Below are 19823 nucleotides of genomic sequence, written 5' to 3' on the forward strand. Positions count from 1 at the left end.
GGCCATGTCATGGGCAGCCATGACTGAAGCAGCTCATTATCCACAGCAATTTTTTATGCCACTTAATCCTGAAGCTTGCCCTACACCACAGGTCTCAATTACCTGAATTACCTGAATAATAAAAGTCTACCTTTGAATCTTCTAAATGACTTCATTAAGTGACTTCCCTAAGAAGTCAGAAGCAGCAGGTATTCTACATAGAAATGTATGCTCAATGCAAAGTATGATTTATCAATTTCTCAAATGCACACAGCATTTCATAAAGTTAACAAAAGGCTAAGGCACATACCTGTGCTGAAGTTTAGTTTTTGTATCTCAAGCTCAGAAAGGCCTCATCTGCCAGGTGAGAACACCAGTCTGACTGTGCTGGGCAACCCAGTCCATCAGAGTACATTGACATTACTGACAGGCATGGCACAGGGACAGAAGGCCCCATTATGGTTCCAGGACCACAGCTCCACACCACATCTTTACCAGTAATAAAGCCTGCACCACTTGCCAGTCTTAGGTACATACCACACACAGAGATTTAACTGTTAGAAGACCTTGCATCCACTGTTGGGCGCTCTAGATTGAATCCATTAGGAGAGAGAAAGTTTTCAGCATGCCCTTGCTGAGTTCATGTGCACGCTGCAAAATTTCTAGTGCAGATGAAAGCTAAATTCTCACCAAAAGGAGCCCCTTTTGCATTAAACTATTAATGCAACACCCCGACCCCACCCCAAGTCTCAGTCTGTCCCCTCACATTGAATAACATAGTCTCTCCAGACTTACCAAAACCTCACATGAAGTCTGAGATAGTGGACAAACTCTATGCAACTCTACCAATTTCCAGCTGGCAAACCATTACAAGCCCTTCTTTAAATGCTTTGTGTAGGCAGAGCAGCTATGTGCTGCCCCAGCAGCAATTCCAAGAGCACAGGACTCAAAACAAAGTTCTCAGATACTGCACAAAACACACAATAGCAGACCACTGGGTAGGTTTATATGAAATAAACAAACATATGCGTGAACTTCAATTTTCTGTAGTCAAGAAAATATTTTGGAAGAGTCACACGAGTGAAATTATCTCCTGATCTTAAAAGATAATGAGCAAATCTAGGTCAGCGAAATTTCTCAGCACCAGTCACATTAAGAATGAATGGGGGAGGGGGGAAGTCTCTTCTACTATCTCTACAGAGCTCTTTACAGGGAACATGTTTCAGTGTACTGCTCAGCCACATCTTTCCCAATGAGCAGCTTGCTGCATAATTTGCTGAAAGCTTAGTATTTGCTTCTGTTTTTTACTGTGTGAAGCATAGCAGTATGTAGAATCTACTGGACAGAACAGTGTCTACTGAATGGCTGTAGAGATGCTGTACACTGCATTCCTGCCTTAGCCAGAGCCTAAGCCACAGGCCTACCTCTTCCAAACCTGCAAACCCCAACAAGGTCACAGTGTATTTTTCAAATCACCATTAGTTCTGAAAAATCACAGGACTGCTTATAAACACTCTGAATATGCACATTAGCTTCAATGGCAACCTACAAATCCATACAGAGAGCAACCAGATGATTTTTCAAATTGCCTGCTTTCAAATCATACTTATTCTTATAATCCTTGTCATAAATTTCCCATGAACCAGTAGGCCTTATACATGTCAAATCAGGCTCTAAGTATGAGCAACCATTGTAAATACTTACATTTGAAATATTGAACTAGGTCCTTTAACAGAGAAATGACCATCTGAGTTCATGCTTAGAAATTCCCCTAGAATAGTTTAATAACATCATAAGAAATATAAACACACTGAGGGTGTGGGGGCATGGGGGCTAAACACGGTTTGTGTGGGTTTTTTTAACAGAACAGCAGGAACTAAAGCAAACAAGAAACTCCTGAAATGAAGGATTTGAAAGACGAAGTATTTGCTAGCTTCCTTCTCTTTACTACTTACATTAAATGAAAAAAGCCTCAAGGTCTATATTGGATCTGATTCTTCTAGTTATTTGTATATGCTGTTGCACAGTGTCATTATCAGACACTGTAATCAGACTTCTACGACCACACTTACAATATTCAAATTTACTTACCCTTTACATCACATTCTGCCATGAAGGTCTCCCTGTTGCCTGTTTGAATGAAATTCAACCTTTGATGCCTTGAAATAGGCTCTGCCTCAGTCCAGCTAAGAATGGATTGCTACTGATTGTTCAGAAATAAGAGATACTGGAGGCTCAACTTCTCTCACTGTAATTTAGCTAGGGCAGATATTTTGGCCGGTTGAGTCTGTCACAGCCTTTTGGAGTAGAGAATCCTACCTTTCTGAAGTCTGAGCAAACTAAGTCCCTGAAGAGCTAACCTTTGTCCCTACATCTCTGACAAATACTGCCAAATAACACATTTGAATTCTGTATGTCACGAACTAATCCTTACATATATGCTTAATAAAAATATGATTACTCTACTTCTTAATGCTATTTTTCTGTTGTCTCTAAACTGCCTTTAATGCCGATCCAGAAAGCAGTAGCTAGCTTTCTTGTTTTAATTAAGTAGATTAACAAGATTTTTATTTTTCACTTAGTTCACTACCTCTTTGCTTGTGCTTGGTCTGGTTTTCAGAAATGTTTCCTCGCATTTGCTAGATCAAAAGAGATACCTAAGAAAACAGAAGACCATTTGTATTATACACTTGTAGATATATAAAGTTTATTTTGTGTCAGTCTTCAAGGAGGTTGTTTCAACTTCTCATTTTGTAGCGTTGATATATTATCAAAGAAGTAACTTTTAAATCCATTAAAATCCAGTACGTATTCAAGATTTTTAGCTTTTAGTCTATTTAATGCACTCCTAACAGTATTCTTTTTCTGATTTTTTTTTAATTATCTCAGAACTAAATGATTTACTGGAAAGCCCCCATTCAGCACCTGATGCAGTTAATCAAGAAGGTTTCTGTCTTCCTTTTTTTTAAAAAAACAGAGATAAGAAAATAAGAATTTTTGAAAGCAGCTTTCAAAAACACCTGTTTTCTCTCTCTCTCTAGGTCTGTGTGGCACAGGTGTTTCTCAGTGGGAGCTGCCGCTTTACTAAGAGTTTTTAGCCAAATATCCAGTCTAATGATGCAGATTAAGCCAGAAAAAGGCAACTCAAAGGGAATTCAGCTCATGAAAACAAGAGATACTTCTCAGACAGATGGTGAAAATAAGAATAAAGGAAATGCAGATAATAGACAAATGGATGATAATAAAATGCAAAACGTAATACTGTCTCTCTATGGCGTTGTATTGTATATTACTGATTGTCACTTTCCCCCTACCAGAAAAGGCTACTAAGCTATAGGCAGGAAACAAACTTCAGCAAAACAGCAACCATGGCATATTAACCAGTCAGCCCAGCTACTTTACTTATTAATGCTCAGTGTCTCTCACTACTGAGAACAGAATCTTGGCCCACATTGCATGCTGCTATCACTGGAAATGGTGAAGCGAGGGAGTAAAACAGGGAAGAGAATAATGGTAAATAAATAAAGCATTTACATAAACACATTTAGTGTAATTTTACCATTATAACCACCAGTGTTTTAATTAGGCTCTCACAGCAGTTAGATATGCCCTCTAATTATTCCTGCTGGCAGGAAATGACACATGAGTAAAACCAAAGGAAATGTAGGTGCATATCCTTATTTTTATTCTTCTAATTTTGCAGTTTCATAGGCACCTCTTCACTGGCTTACAAATCTCCAGTAATCTGCTCAGTAAATTGGTTAATGCTGACATACAGATAGGAAGTAATGAAAAATTTGTTCCCAATCATGCCATAATCCATGTTAAGTATATATCTTGAGACGTTTGAAGAACACCACAGCAGGAGCTATTATACTTGTAAACAGTTTCTCTGCATTCATTAAAGACTTATTGGGTGGTAGATTTCAAAATGATTCTCGTCTATTTATATCAAAGTTTCTCTACCTCTGAAACATATTACGGCATCCAGCATTTTCAAGGAAGCAATAAGCCTGCAGTAACAAATTGCATATTGTACACAATTATTCAAATATCAAACATTTCATGTTTCTACCTAAGTATTACCTATTTAAAGAGAAGATTGGCATAGGGAAAGCAAATAAGGCCTTAGATTATTTTCAAAAGTGGAACAGATTACAATAAATATTGATGAAATGTGTAAGTAGCTGCAAGAGCTTCAAAAGTAGTGACTATATACAAGTAAAATGGCGACATCTAGCGGGAATAACACTAAGTATCCCAATTAAAATGTCTAAACAGCAAGAAAGTCAAAGACCCTCTCTTTTTCTCCTTCTTTTTTAGTAATAGCACTGCTACCTAATTTGGGGCTCAGCAGATTAGCTTTGGGAAAGTTATAAAAAGGAGTGCATCTTAGTGCAGAAAAATGGTGATGTATCCAGTTGTACTTGTCTAGAATTACCCCAAGAATTCTCACATTGCCTTTCCTGCTACAGCTCAGCGCAAAATATTTTTTATTGTTTTAATTTCTCCTAAGCAAATGGCAACAAGATATTAGCTTCCTGTATTGCTTTTAAAAAAGTCTCCATCATTTAAAGAAGAAATGGTGCCAGTCTTGCTCTACAGAGTTGAGGCCAGGAAGGGAGATCATTTAAGCCTCAAAAGGCAGATACATTAAGGTTATCACTGTAGACATGCTGCCACATTAAAATTAAATAAATACTTACTTGTTAAAAACAGAACTTTCTTACCCTGTCCAGGAACAGCTCCTGTGAAGAGTTCTGCAATTTCCAGGAAAATCCCACCAGACCCTACTTCCCCTTGTAGCACACAGTTCAACTGTGACACCGCGGGCTTTGCCCCAGGGCCGCTAACTTAGCCCACACAGCACAAGCTCTGAGGAGACAGATCCAGGAACAAGCACCTACAGGCCTCCAGGAAATGAGTAACAGAAAAAAAAAAGGCAAAAAAAAAAAAAAGAAAAAAGAAAAAAAAAAAAAGAGGGAGGAACTATAGGCACCTCTAGCCCAAATTGAGACAGAGGACATTCATTAATCCACCACAAGATGGTCTCCAATGGATTGGAGATTGGAATTGGATTGGAATATTGAGGAGCATTTCCTTATAGTTTTATCTGCTTAATTGCTCACAGTAAAGGAAGTCATCTGTGAAAATGATTTCTGGAAGCACTTCATTTCTATATGTGAATTTCTATGAAGTGAATGGCTAGAGTTGAAGTTTAGAGAGGCTACAGAGTCACTGAGCCACAATTCCTGTAGGCTACCCGACTGAGAGACATATTTATGTAATTCAAATGGTCTGACTTACACTACAGACAAGATTTTTTCTTTTTTTCTTTTTCTTTCTTTTTTTTTTTTGGGGGGGGGGGGGAGGAAGAGGCGGAAAACAATCCAACTTATAAAGCACCTTGCAGCTAGAAGTGAACATAAAAATCAGGGACCTGCATCTGCAGACTTTCCAAAAAAGCTGCAGCATCCCCTGTCCCACTCAATAATGGCTACATGGTTTTGCAAACGGAAGAAGCAGGGACTCTTGCTAGTTATCTGTAGAAGGACAACAATTAAAGCTCCTAGCTGTTCCTTTCCCTATTCATATGCAAAAAGTACGGGGCATATAGGCCACTTAAGAGTAAGCATAGAAAACAATTCATTTAATGCGGAAAAAACCCTCATACTCTTCTTGACAGCCAACAGAATAAGGACTAAAATAAAGCAAAGGAGTCCACTGTCATATAGCTGTTTCTTTTCCCTCAAACTAAGAAAAGAAGCAGAAATTTGCCAGGCCAGGGCAACTGCATTTAAACCACAGAAGAAAGCTAGAACTGCACAGCAAAATGTGCAGTCTGCTTCAATTATTACTAGAGCTGAAAGTTTTAATGTGCCTTAGTATTACTAGTGTTTTCATCCAATTAAGTGCTCAAGATGCTTGAAAATCATGAACAAATTTTACTTCTGTTAATATTTCCACCGATTATACCACAATACTATGAAGAACTGTATTATTCCATAAATTTACCAGCCTTTTTGAACTATTTTCAGAGGGCTTGAGTTATAATTGACAAGCTCACATAAGCAGGACCTGGAAACGCTGAAGGACAGCATACTAAACCAAAGGCTGGGTAACATAGTTGTTTTTTAAATTGAACTGTGTTGTGCTGTTTTGGGTCCCCAAGAAACCACAGAAAATAACAGTGACAGATAAATACACACAAGATGCATTTCCTTTTCTCTCCTCTTCTACCCCAAATTAGTTTTTTTTTTTTTTTTTTTTTTTTTTTAAGGAATAAAGCTATGCTCACATGTGCAAATTACTGGAATGTAGGTCTATCACGCTTCTCAGCTTTAACTGGCATTGCTGCATAATCTGTCAAGCCTCAAGCAAGCACCAACTGCATAAACCAATGATTGTGTGACAGGAACATAGGTTTATGTAAAAATTGGTAAGCATTTTAAAATACCAGCTTAGATCCATTTTGCAGTGCATTTTTCACTTCTCAGAAATTCAGGTGCAACTTTCTTGTAACTTGTCAGGATACTGTAATCTATCATTTCCAAATAAAGGAGTTTCAGGCATACCTTTAATATCCTCTGTCTTTTTATGTAATATGTCTTGTACAGTGTCTACAGTGTATTTAGAACAAAGGAAAGAAAGGTCTAGATTAGGTTCAAATATAAATTCAGAAAAATGAGTTCAAACATAAGCTCCGCCTTGTATTTATTTAGTTTTGACAGTAGCCACAATACATTTGTACTTTACAAACTAAAAGAAAGTCCAGTTCTGAAGAATCAGAATACAAAAATATATAGGATATAGTCATTCTGAAAAAAACACAGATACATCTTTTTATATTTTATAATGGGTAGAACGCTTCCCAAATCCTGAAGCTTAACATTATCATCCTGTTTTTCACAGGTTCAAAATCCACCTGAACCACAGACTTTTCAGGTGAGCTCACATCCGTTAAGTGGAACAATGTTCCTGAAGAAACCTTTCTTGGGCCACAACATTTATAGGAACCACGTGATCTGCGCCAGAAGAGCCCAACAACTCGAAGTGGCAGCTTCGACCACGATCATCACTGTGGGACAGTTTGCAACAGCAGATCACTCAGAGGCACAAGAGTTTCCTCTCCGCATCTCGTCCTTTTAGAGAGGTAAACTTCAAATGCTTTGAAGATTAATTATATTTATATTTTTAAAATGTTAAACATAATGCTATTATTATAAAAATAATATGCATTATTGGTAGAAATTTCCCTTAAAGTATACTAATAAAAAGGAGTAATTTTCTTAAATACAGCATGTCATCATGATCTGTATTATCTCGCATCTAAGTGTAAATACCTCACATCCATAATTAGACAGAACTCCCTTCAGTTGCGTATGACTGCCTCAACTCAAATTTAGAGCAAGTATCATTTTGCACTTTCCACTATCCTTCACAATCATGTTCTTCAAAATTGCAGTGTTTTCATAACTGTTAAATGTCTCCCAAAGCACATTTTTAATCTAAATACATAGGACACTAAACATCGAACATATAGCATTTACTTTCCACAAAAGTTTTGTCCTTTCTTAAGGTAGTTGTCTTTTTGAACTGCAATTTTTACAAGAATAAGCAGATGACAGTCAAAGCTCTGCTGATCTACAGTTGAAAAATATCATTAAAATGACTGATATAAGCAGTATCTTGCAGTCTTTTTTAATTTCTGTATAGAACATTCTTATGCCCCTTTCACATTTTATATAAAGAACAACAAACTTCAAGAGTTAAGCAATTTTAGCTCTTTTCAGTAAATAACAACTCAGGAAAGAAATGGCTGATCTGAGTGACTAATTAAAAAAAAAACCTCTTCAGTTGGATGATATTCCAGTTTGTTTTCTAGCTTTCTAACCAAGCATTGGGTTCAAACTGCTGAACATTCACTACAACAAGAATAAAATTTCACACATATTAAAACTGTATCCAACAGCAGTACGGCCAGAACAGTAATAAACCTTGTTTATTACTCAGACTACATCATTAAACATGTACCCAGGAATGAACAAATACCTTAATACCATTATTTCCAAACTAGATAGTAACTGTAACTTCATAGTTGTAAATTCTTTACAGATTAAAATCTTTTTTATTACTATATTTTGTGTGATGAAAGCCTCTTCATATACCAATATCACCAGAATTTTATGTAGAACTTGGCACCTTCAAAAAAGACCCAATTCTGCTTCCTTGGAAAGATCCAAAGATTTTTATTTCATAAATTCACTTTCCTGCATTTCTGCAAAAGAAAAACATTGTTTTATTTAACAGCTAAAACAAACAGTATATTCTGCCTAGTTTAACAATTACTAGGACATGCTTCATGATGTAAACATGTTCATGAAAGTTAACATAAACACCCTTTCATTACTGTAGAAAAAAATGCAACAACATCCATGTTTTAGTCTACATGATGAAACAGAAATTTAAATGTATCAAATGGATCCTTAAAATGGGTGAAGTGCGTTACCTCCGTATATGGATCAGAAAACTATTTTTGAAGTTTATCTTTTTTTTCTTGTGAATTCTATAATCTGTACTGCTTTCACCAAGGCTGATCCCTTTCTCAGTGACAAGAGGTAAATTTAGAGCTTTGTTTGAGTCACCATACAACTGTAAGAGCATTCTCTTTTATTTAAGATACTAAAATATACTAAAACAGTTCACGGAAACTGACTAAAGTTATTCAACAGCACAAAACAGGAGAAAAAGCCAATGGAAGTAATACTGAAATAGCTAAAAGTTACAGACAGCTCCAACGGTCTAACACTTCTGTTTCAATATTTTGGCAATTCTACTGGTAAAATTTACCAGCCTGAAGGATGTCAAGGCCATCCTGACACCCTGGAAATGCAATTCACTGAGATAAAATAACAAATCACATCTTCTCCCAGAAGTTATCTGTGGAAACGCTATGGCCTTGACTTCTGGAAAATAAAAATAATAATAATAATAAAAGAAGCTGCATCAGAGCAGCGACTGCCCAAAGTGGGGAAAAAAAAAGTAAAAAAAAAAAAAAAAAAAAAAAAGTTTCAAAGAACTTCTACCGACCCAGAAGGACAGCTCCCTTGTGCACTCACTCTCCCCTATCAAACGGTTACAAGCCGTCTTTGCTAGCGAGTGTCCCCGCAGCGCAGCTCCACCGGCAAGCGCGACGCCGCTGTTCCCCGACACGAGGACGTGGACGCCGGCTCCACCGGCATCCCCGCAACACCAGGCCCAGGGGCCGACCAGGCGGCCAGGGACACCCGCTCCCCGCCCCGGGCGGTCCCCGGAGCCCCTGAGCTCTGCGAGCCGCCCGCGAGACGAGAGAGCGGCCGCCACTGCCACGACCGCGCCCGCCCCGGGCTGCGGCGCTGCGCCCCCGCCCGCCGGCAGCCTCCTCCGGCCGCCCGTCGCCCCCGCCCCCACCAACGGCCGCCCAACGGCCGCGGCAGCCTCCCCGCGCGCGCCGCCGAGGCGGCCCGGCGCCGAGCCGCCCGTTACCTTCCCAGACGACGTCGCCGCCCTGCCGCCGGAGGAACTTGTACCAGAAGGGGCCGCCGGCGTCCTCGTCCGGCAGCGCCACCTCCGCCAGCCACAGCGCCGGCTCCTGGGCTGGCAGCGCGGCGGCGGGCCGCGCCGGCGCCATGGGCACGGCGCGCTGCGCGTCCCACTGGCCCAGCTCCGGCCGCGAGCCGGCCACGCAAAGCACGGCGCCCGCCGCCGTCACCCGGGCCGGCAGCACCACGCCGAAGCGGAACAGCATGAGGGCGGCGCGGGCAGCGGGGCCGTCGGCGTGCGCGGGGAAGCGGGGCCGGTAGCGCCGCGCCGCCGCTAGGGGGCGCCGCCGCCGCCGCCGCTCACTTCCGGCGGGGAGCGCGGCCGGGCGGCGGCGGCCCGCGGTGGCGGCGCGGCTTTTCCGCTGCTTCGCCTGCAGGGGGGCTCCCCTCCTCGTTAGGCAGCGCAGCGCGCCGGCTGTCTGTTATCTAAAATGCCTAATACCCACAGTTAGGGCTGGGACGGAGAGCGGTCTCTGCAGGTAAATAAATCCTGCAGTGGTCTGTGGCTGCAGGAGGTGGGGCGTTACGCGCACTGCCTTCAGCAAACCGTTATTACCTCGTTAACAGAAGCTTCTGCAATTACGCCTGAGAGTCCAAACTTAGTGTAATGCAGTAAGCACATTAAACAAGTACAATGCACGCAGCATCACTATCGGTTCCCCAGGTTTAGCCTTGACGAAGTGTCCATGATGTTTATGCCTCCCTTGTAGATAGGCAGCTGCTCGTGTTAAGACCAGAAACGTGAAGTACTGAGGAAGAGAAGCTTAGATTAAAAAAAAAAAAAAAAAACTATCAGTTGCATGCATTTTGTTTTGCCCTTCTGACTCTTAATTTGGCAAGTTCCTATATGTAGCAGTATTCAGGACTTGCAAAGAATGCCTGAGAGGGAGGACGCAATCCAACCATTTATAGGGCAGTCGTCGTCTGAATACGCCCATTTCAGAAGCATCTAAGGACAGAAACAGAAGATTACTGACTTTATTTAGGTCAAGTTCTGGGAACAGGATGAAGGCCTTTCAATGAGTCAAAAGAAATTCTGCCTCAGAAGATGGCTTCTTGTTTCCTGTGTGCGGTGGTGATGACACAGTGAAGTGTATGTACTGCCAAATTTATTTTTAAGAGTGCTTTAGCTCAGTTTTACCGGCCGTGATTGAACTTGTGCGATATGCCACAACCGTTCCAGATATAACCAAAGCTAAGAGAATCCGGGCTTTCCTGCCTGCATTTCTGCTAGCATCAGTTCTTGTTGTAGCACTGCAAGTTTTACAGAACAAAGCAATACATTTTAATCCTTACCTTTGCCCCACCTTACAGTCCAGTTATCCACAACCTATCTCATAACTGTCTTTCAAATAGTATATTTAATATACTATTGATAATGATATACTAGTATATAGCATAACCCTTAATTTTAGTATTATTGGCATTACAGAATGCAACACTAAACCTCATTTTGCTATTCCAGAGTTCAAGCCTGACAGTAGCCCTGAAAGTAATCAAGCAGCCTGTGCCTACCCAGAGCCATTTGCTCTTGCCGATTCTAGGTATCACCCTAGGTCAGCAACTGCAAGATCCAGCGATAAATCCGTTACTTTAGCTCCTGGCTGTTGTTTAAGCCTCAATATAAAAAGAGACCAGCAACACATATCTATCTTAAGACAAACCTTAACTTCTTTGTGCCTATAAGTAGGAAATCATCATCTTAGATCTGTATGCCATGAAGAAACAATAAAAATAAGTTCTGTAGCTTCTGATATGCCAAATACTAGCTTCAAAAATAATTAAGAGTATTTCTGCTCCACATCCTATCTTAATCCAGTTTGAACCTGTCAATATCATGGTTGATGGCAGGATTTGAGACACTTGATGACCTGCTCTTTCCTCCAAAACCTATAAAATTAAGACAAATATTGGAGCTAATGGAGATAGATGGCTGATCATCCATTGTAGGTCACCAGGCCATTTTTTATTGGATTTACAATGCCTATAAAATGGTCTATGATTAATTCTTAGGTTTCTAAACTGTTACAGTTCAAGTTAACATTAAGATTCAGGACAAGAAGGGCTGAAGAGCTGGATTTGGTACTGGATCCTGCAAAACTGGGATAAGAACTGGAGCTTGGCTTCGGCTGGGGTCCCAGATTTTGGGGACAGTGGGGATAGAAGAATAAATCTTACTGGTGAATACTACCAAGTTGAGGACTAGAATGAAAGCTGTAAACAGTGAGTAGATTATCATCAGACCTGAGACTGGTACAGATACAGAAAGATTTGGGTCCAAGCTCGGAAGGAAATGAAGATGTGTTCATTGCTGGATTTGCATGGTTGATGGATCTCCAGTCTCTAAACTGGAATTTATGATGGAGTCAAAAGGCAAACTTACTATGATTGTTTGGGATTGCACGAGTTGAAGTACTTTTGCTGCTGGGCTGTTGCGATAACACTAACTAGTTTTAAGCATGACCTGAATCCTCCTAGTCAACTAGCAATAAACTTTTCTCCCTGACAAAATGACCTTATTCTAGAACTGCATAACCCAATGCCCCCTCTCCACAGTCCTTAACGCTATTAAACCTAAAAGCCTTCCCTGTAGTCCGGTTATCTTTTACAGCCACAGAGTTATGAAAAAAAAGTCTTCATCCTTGGAAGTCCCATCAAAGGACTCTGGAACAACATGGCCCAAAATGCTAATAATCAAGTAGTCAGGTTGCCTTTAACTGGCACAGAAACTTTTAAGCGTTCTTTTCTGTGGGAACAAACTGCAATCTTAGCACTGTGACCTGCCAGGATCTAATAGTAAATGTTGTGCCCCTGTGTCCTTAAAAGCTGTTTAGGATCTACCAATATACTTATCCACTGCATCTACCATGTGAAGGCCTAGATCTACCTCAAATCTTACGTTAGACTAGCCACACAGTGATGCTTAGTGACAGATTTATTTTAAAGAATCCAGCTAGTTGTCACAGGTGCCATCCTACGTGTTTATCAGTGCTGACTGGGTCTCTGACAGACTAAATGGGTAGAACAGTATGAGAAAGATGAATTGTTCTCCCACAGCATTAACATACAGGAAGGGACTCTAGACATGGCAATCAGTTAAGGATTGATTGCTTCACGGACTTCTCTGTAATAATATTGAGAGGTCAGTCTTGCCCTATGTAGTCTCCAATTTAATTAGTTTTTTGATCTAGCTCATCCTGTAAAATTTGTGAAGATGACTGAGATCATACATAGGGAATCACCAAGGTTGCACACCAGCTGCAGTATCAACAGTTAGGTCTTCAGTTCCTGACTAATTACTGTGGCTACATTGGATTCTTAAGATAAAGTTTGAGTGTCCAGAAATTGGAGTTGTGATTATATTTTCCTACAAGTAAAACATATGAGATGTTTTAAAACCCTTATCTTCTTTTGCCATGCACTAAACTTGCAGAATCACAAATCTAACTTTACATAGGGCCCTGCTGTAATACATTTCTGAGATCCTGTGTTCATACACCTCCCATTCCTATTATTCCTATATTAACCAGTCAGGAAAGCTAGTTTTTTTGTTCAGTACTACCTGCTTTAACGTTCTTGCAGTTTCCTTAGATGTCTCTAATTCCTTATACTGCCTCTTCCTGGCACAAAGTTGTTCTGGTATTTTCATGAATTTGGGGATCTGAATCATTCTTACATTCAGGAAACCTAGACAGAAAGTATTGCCGGATGGAAATATAATAAAGATACTAATCAAGAACTTTGACAGCAGTCCAAAACTCAACTTTCCAAGGGGAAAGTCTTTCTCCTTTTTTTTCCTTTTTTTTTTCCCGCCCACAATTTTTCATTTTCTTCACTTCTTCTGGTTTGAAAAGTGTCTGTTGAGTATAGCAATAGCACACGACTATCTAAATAACATGAACACTACTAAAATAACAGATCAACTTAATACTGATATCAGGGTGGGCTGTTTGTACCATACGTGTTCTTTACTGATTGCAAGCTTTTACACCATGGGCCTCTTTGCTGCTTGGCACAGCCTTATCTATTGTTGCTGTACAGTGATCTCAAATGATATTTCCAAATAGGGAAATCTGCAGTGAAGATAGAGGTTGAAAAACAAATCCCAAACACATGGTTACTGAAAAGACTTGGTTGGAAAAGGGATGATAATTAGGTCTTTCTTTGTGCTGATTGCAAACTTTGGGTGATGCTTAGATTAACTGTGCTCCTTCCTAGACAAAACTTTCTTCCCTTTTTAGGTCATTTTCTTTCCATAAAGATATGGAAAAAGCGTTACTGCAATTTCCAAACATTTGCTCTAAATATAGAGGAGAGAAGGGCAGCACACTTTACATTCTCCCTCATAAGAACAAATACATTTGTATTAGGTGGTAAATTGCTTTAGATGCATTCACAATTTGAGCAAAACAGTCTTTGCTGGAAAATTTAGACAGCCAATGTTTCTTTAAAGAGAATGAGCTAAATATAAAAATAATTAGTCTAATACAAGGAATTTAAAACTAATGCTTTAAGTGAAAGTTGCTGATGTTGTTGATTAATAATCTAAACTAACCTGTGATCCATGGACCAAGCTTTCTAATTGAAGTCTAACTGCTCTTCTCCTGATGGGGATAATTGAAGTCTTAACTGAAGTTTACACTTTCACTGTTTCTTCTAATTTGACACTACAACAACTAAGAAAGGAAATTTTGAGATTTTACCTTTAAAGTGTGATGAGTGAAAGATTAAACAACTTTGAGACTAGTTACCACATAAGCACTGCTATTCTTTTTATAGTTGTAGCTGCTGTTTCAGAGCACAGATAACTGCAAGAAACTGTTTTAGCTTCTGAGTGCTAATTTATATAGTAGAGTCTTTTAAGCAGGCTAAGCTAAAGAAATTCTGGTGTGACTGACCATTATAGTAATTGCATTAGAAAATTATATTGAAATAATAGAAGAACACTACAGGAAATAAGTTTCACTTCTGCATATCATTTCGGATAGCATTTTTTCTAAATTTATAGTTTTTTATTTTTAAAAGTAACTAGCCAGCTTAAATATGCAATAACATTACAGTAATACATACAAGAATAACTATTTTAGTAGGCCTGCTTTTTCAGAATCCAGTGCTTCTAATAAAAAGTCATCTCTGAATCCTCCCCAGCCAAAGCATTTAGGGAATTGGAGAAGGTCCCAACAATACTTCACCAGAGGGCCCTTTCAGTAGCCTTATCAACCTCAACAATGCCCAAATACCAACTACTACTGCAGGTGAGCCCAGAACACAGCTCCTTTTCTGCTTTGGGTAAAGTGACCTCCACAGTTCTCTCAAAGCTCTGTGCCAGCCTTACATATTTCTTGTGGAACATCCACACCAGGAAAATATAGAAGCTCCAGGCAAACCTGGAGCTTCTATCCTAACATTAACGTGGCACTTCTGCCTGGCACAAGGGGCCAGAATAGAGGCCAAGGATTTACACAGAGAGATTGTTTAAACTCTTGTAGGAGAGTAAAGATTTATTGATTTTAAAGTATCTGAAGGGAGGGTGTCAAGGGGACGGGGACAAACTCTTTTCAGTTGTCCCATGTGACAGGAAAAGAGGCAATGGGCAGAAATTGAAGCACAGGCAGTTCTGCCTGACCATGAGGGGGAATTTCTTCACTGTGAGAGTGACGGAGCACTGGCACAGGTTGCCCAGAGAGGTTGTGGAGTCTCCTTCTCTGGAAATCTTCAAGGCCTGCCTGGATGCAACCCTGTCTACCATGCTCTAGGTGACCCTGCTTGAGCCGGGAGGTTGGACTAGATGATCTGCAGAGGTCCCTTCCAACCTGACTGATTCTATGAAAGTAATTTGAGATGCTCAACTGAAAAATAGTATGCAACAGTAAACCGTTAACTATACCAAACTAACTAAAGACACAAGTGTTTGAAACCAGCCTTTTACTACCAATAAAATGTCAAGATTCTCATTAAATACCCATCTTAGAAGAAAAGAGGTTCAGCCCTTTTGAAATAAGGAACAGTATAAAACAAAATGTTCACTCTATGAAATACCAAAACATTATTCCATTAGTTAGAAGAGTATAATTTGACACAAAGTTGATATGACATACACCATGTGAATTTTTAAGCAGAAAAATATGCTTTCCTTGTAGAAAGTTGTTATGTAATCTTTTTGTTTCCAAAAGCAAATGCACACAGACCCTAGTAACTCTGACCCAGTCTAATTAATGCATCAGGATCTAAGAACAGTCTCAGTGTTCTTAGCAACCTCAGCAAATTGCTAGTTCAGAGAAGGTTCCTATTTTGTACATCTGTGCCTACTTCAAGAAAGCAGTTTCAGCTGCTTGTTTTTCATTATGTATACTTTTTTTGACAAATGTTTTATGTATGATCAACAATACTTTGGAAATTTACAGCAGTAGAAGGCAAAATATTCAGCAAAAACTGTGCCAGAAATTTTGCCCTGTCTTTAAGATCTTAGCATCACTTAAGTATTATAAATTATGCTTAATTTGTTATCTTCAGAATATAAATGACTAATTTATTTTGAATTCAGGAGCAATAGAAATCCAAAACAGTGGCTGTTGTTGTATAAAAGGTGAAAGGATGCCCTTATTAGTTTCCAAAGCAACCATGGGAAAGAAAGTGAAACAAGAAAAGAGTTTGCTCTTAGTATGCTTTTGAGTAACAGATCAGTACTTTAACACATTTCTAACTCCACAGTTGACAGGATCTTTAATATGCAGTTTTAAAAGACAGTTTCTTTTTCCAGTAATGTTTTAAAAATAATCACAACTTAAAGCCCTTTCTTTAGGCTGAAACTGGAGATCGATCAAGCAATTATCTTCAAAGGCAAAGTGTCAGGAGAAAAAAATATATATTTGGAAAAATACCCCCACGTCCTACCCAAGAGGTCCACTGTACAAAAAAATAAGAGGATGTAGCATCTGCCAAAACTAGAAGTAATTTGATGCTAAAATGCAAAATAGCATATGGATATTTTGAAAATCTACTTCATTATCTTTTTAACTCGTATCATTATATTGCAAAATATAGGTTTGATACAGTGGTATAGCTATTTCTTCCTTACCATCTTCTTTTCATATATTTACCAATTTTTCAGCTACATAGTTCTCATCTTTCTGTTAAAAGACACAAAAAACAACAAGAACTTTATTCCAGTTTTTCATCCAGCGAGAAAGAAATTCTTGAGAATACGGTCAGCAGTCTAGAAGAAGTTGAGTAAACAGCTTGAAACATAGCAGCCTTCCCATCTTCCGCAGGTCATGGCAGCATCTTGCAGCTACGAGTCAGAAGATGCATATGACATGCTTTAGAGACTAGATCACAGGGAACTCTTGTGACTTGATGTAATGTGTGTATGGCAGTGTACCATAGTGACCCATTTCCATTTCAGTCCACAGCTCCCATTAGCACAGCTAGTCCCACAAAGTGGTCCCAACGTGGGAGCCACAACTCACTGTTCAAGAACTGTACATGGCTGATAAGCCACCTTTTTTCTTCTTTCTGTATTTTGAAAGAATATGATGTCTGAGCATTTGAACCTGAAATTGTGTTAATAAACAATATTACAGCCTTTCGAGAATGTGCTTCATTTTAAGCATATGAACAATCTCAGTGTATAGACAGAGTTGTATATTACAATATAGAATTCTGATAGTCTTGAACAGTTCTGTGCATGGTTGCATTTTAAAATGACATTATCTGCCTCAGCACTTATCTTTTGACCCTTACTGCAGCAAAATTAATAGAAATTAATATGTAGACCAATCACGATATCAAGTTCATTATAGAAGACTTAGTGTTATTAAAATCATTGTTGCTAAATGTTTTTCTGAATCTGGGATAAACCTGAGCAGAAAAACTTTTAGATTCACAGTTCTGTTCACAGATTAGTAACTGATACTAATTCAATTCAAATTAAATAGTTCACGATTATGTCATTCATAACCTCAAGCATATTATTACTGCAATTATATGCTTTTCTAAATTATGATTAATCACCCTCATTTCTAGAGGTGGAAGTAAGTAGAATTGTTTTCTCATATCACCAGAATTATTATTTTTTTTCGAAGGTTGCAAATTCCTTGTCTAGGAAATGTACAGAATAAATCCTGATCTTATGTCTCACTTTTCAAGTTCCTACCCATAAAACAGTGAAACTAAGGGTTCGGGGTGGAGGGGAATATATAAATATATAAAATGTCTTACATTGGCCTTACACAATCTTCAAGTACTCTTGAGTTCCTGCCAGCCCACCAGTCATTCTTCACAGCATATCATAGTTCTTTAATGAGCTTTTGTGATAGAATATATTAATTAGCTTGTGTGTTCCAAGTTTAAGGAGTTTAATCTTGTTGAAAAAACAATTCTTTACAGTGTGTACATTTCTGAATACTTTTAACTTACTAGTTACAGCTATCCTATTGTTAAAATATTTTTAAAGAGGAAAAGGGAATAAAGCTGTTAGGCTGGCATGACGGCCAGCCTGGATTTACAGGGGCAGCACAGTGGAGTACTTGCCAAGGAGCAGTTAATAGACTTCCTTTGTAAAGCATCCACATTTCAAACGACTTAAACTGAAAGCAACAATTAAGCTATGTATTTTCAATTCTGCATGTGAATAAGGTAATTTCTTTTTTTTAAAAAAACTTCAGCCCTCAGGCATCACTCAGTAATACTAATATTGTAAATAATCACTATCCTAATTGCATTAAATGACACAAAATAAATGGTATTTCAAAAAGATCTGGCAACTCAGTTTGTTCCTTCCATAGTCTGAACTTTTGATAGTATCATTCCCAGCCTAGTGAATCTTTCCAGTGCTGTTGCATAGTTCTTCCTCAACCAGAAACAAAAGTATATTGTATGATATTGACTGTGGAATCCAAGTAAAACACCACTTATTTTATCTTTGCTCTCTGAATTACCTCATTTTTTGCTATATGCTCATTTCCATCAAACCATGTAGATTCTATTAATATATAGCAATATTTAAACAAGCTAAAATAACCAACAGTACTTTTCTAAAACTGTATTTCAAATGACAGATTACATACATGAAAAGCATGTTTAATATTTGCATGTTGATACACATTTTCTTAGTGGCTATCTACAGATACTGGTATATAGTCACCATTTGGTTTTGGGATGGAGCTAAACAGTTCAGCAAAATCCATGCTACAGGATGCTCAAAGCCAGCCACTGCAGATGAGGTGGCAAGCATAGACTTGCAAGCATTCATGTACAGCAATTATCTGAAGGCAAAGAGCTTCAGTATCCTTTTATTCCAGAAAGAGCTATAGAGCTCTGAACAAGCACAAAAAACCTTACACCTTTTTAGACCTTTTTAGACTTAATATTGCTAAAGCTGGGACTACCAAGATGTTGTCTTCTCTTAGAACAGCAATATTAGACTGAACTTACAATGTCCTTCTTCTAAGGAGGGCGCACAAATCAGTATTGATACAGTTCTGATCTCCATCTCTCTGTGTGGAAAGTTGAACCAATCTGCCCTAACAGAGGTTCTCTGACATTTTTAGAACATTAAACCTTAGTAGGTGATGTTGGGTTATTTCCTCATATTTAAAAGAGGAAAATGCAAAATACTGGGTGTCAGTGCCTTCACATACAGTACAAAGGTTCAAAGCAACTCTGGCAAAATCATTCAGGTGTGGAAGTCTAAGGCCAAGGCTTCAAATCATTAGAAGTAACAGATGAAATGGAAGCCTCTGCTGATTTTACCAGGATGTTAAAGGATTAAGTCTCTCTGGAAATAGACCTTTATTTTCAGCTTTTAAAGCCACATATTTGGGTATCTCACATCAGTGCAAATTTCAGTTTAAGACTTATAAAAACAAAATTGTTTAGTATTTATAAAGCTATTATATAGTGGTCTTTAATATATGTAATTTAAGCTAGTATATCTAGAAATTAGAAGGCTCATCAGGGAATATCCAATGGGATATTATTTTTAGAACAATACAAGTAAAAACAAAAATGAAGAAAAAAGGGAATAGTGCAGAGAAATTGTCCAGTATCTGAACTATGTAGACCTCAAGATATGAGTGACAAATCACTTTTTCCACTGCTGCTGCTGTCAGCAATGCTTTGTGCCAAGGTCTATGGATTTCATCAAAATTCACATATAATCAAGTTAAACTTTAAAGAGGCTAATTACATTTCAGCTACTGATTTGGATATTATTTAATTTCTTTTTGAACATTGCAATTTTCTGGTATTCAGAAATGCTTG

The 19823-nt window shown here is 38.7% G+C and overlaps 1 protein-coding gene across 1 annotated transcript in view; it reads right to left on the reverse strand.

The window, feature by feature from the left end:
* EPM2A (EPM2A glucan phosphatase, laforin) overlaps positions 1 to 9790 on the reverse strand; it is a 43813-nt gene extending 34023 nt beyond the window's left edge. The window contains exon 1 of the mRNA XM_062573713.1: positions 9505 to 9790. Within this exon, the coding sequence (XP_062429697.1) occupies positions 9505 to 9766 (262 nt within the window). The 5' untranslated portion in view covers positions 9767 to 9790. The remainder of the gene's footprint in view (positions 1 to 9504) is intronic.
* Positions 9791 to 19823: the final 10033 nt, after the last annotated feature.

This window comes from Rhea pennata, chromosome 3, assembly GCF_028389875.1.
Source record: "Rhea pennata isolate bPtePen1 chromosome 3, bPtePen1.pri, whole genome shotgun sequence".
In the NCBI taxonomy this organism is placed as follows: Eukaryota; Metazoa; Chordata; class Aves; order Rheiformes; family Rheidae; genus Rhea; species Rhea pennata.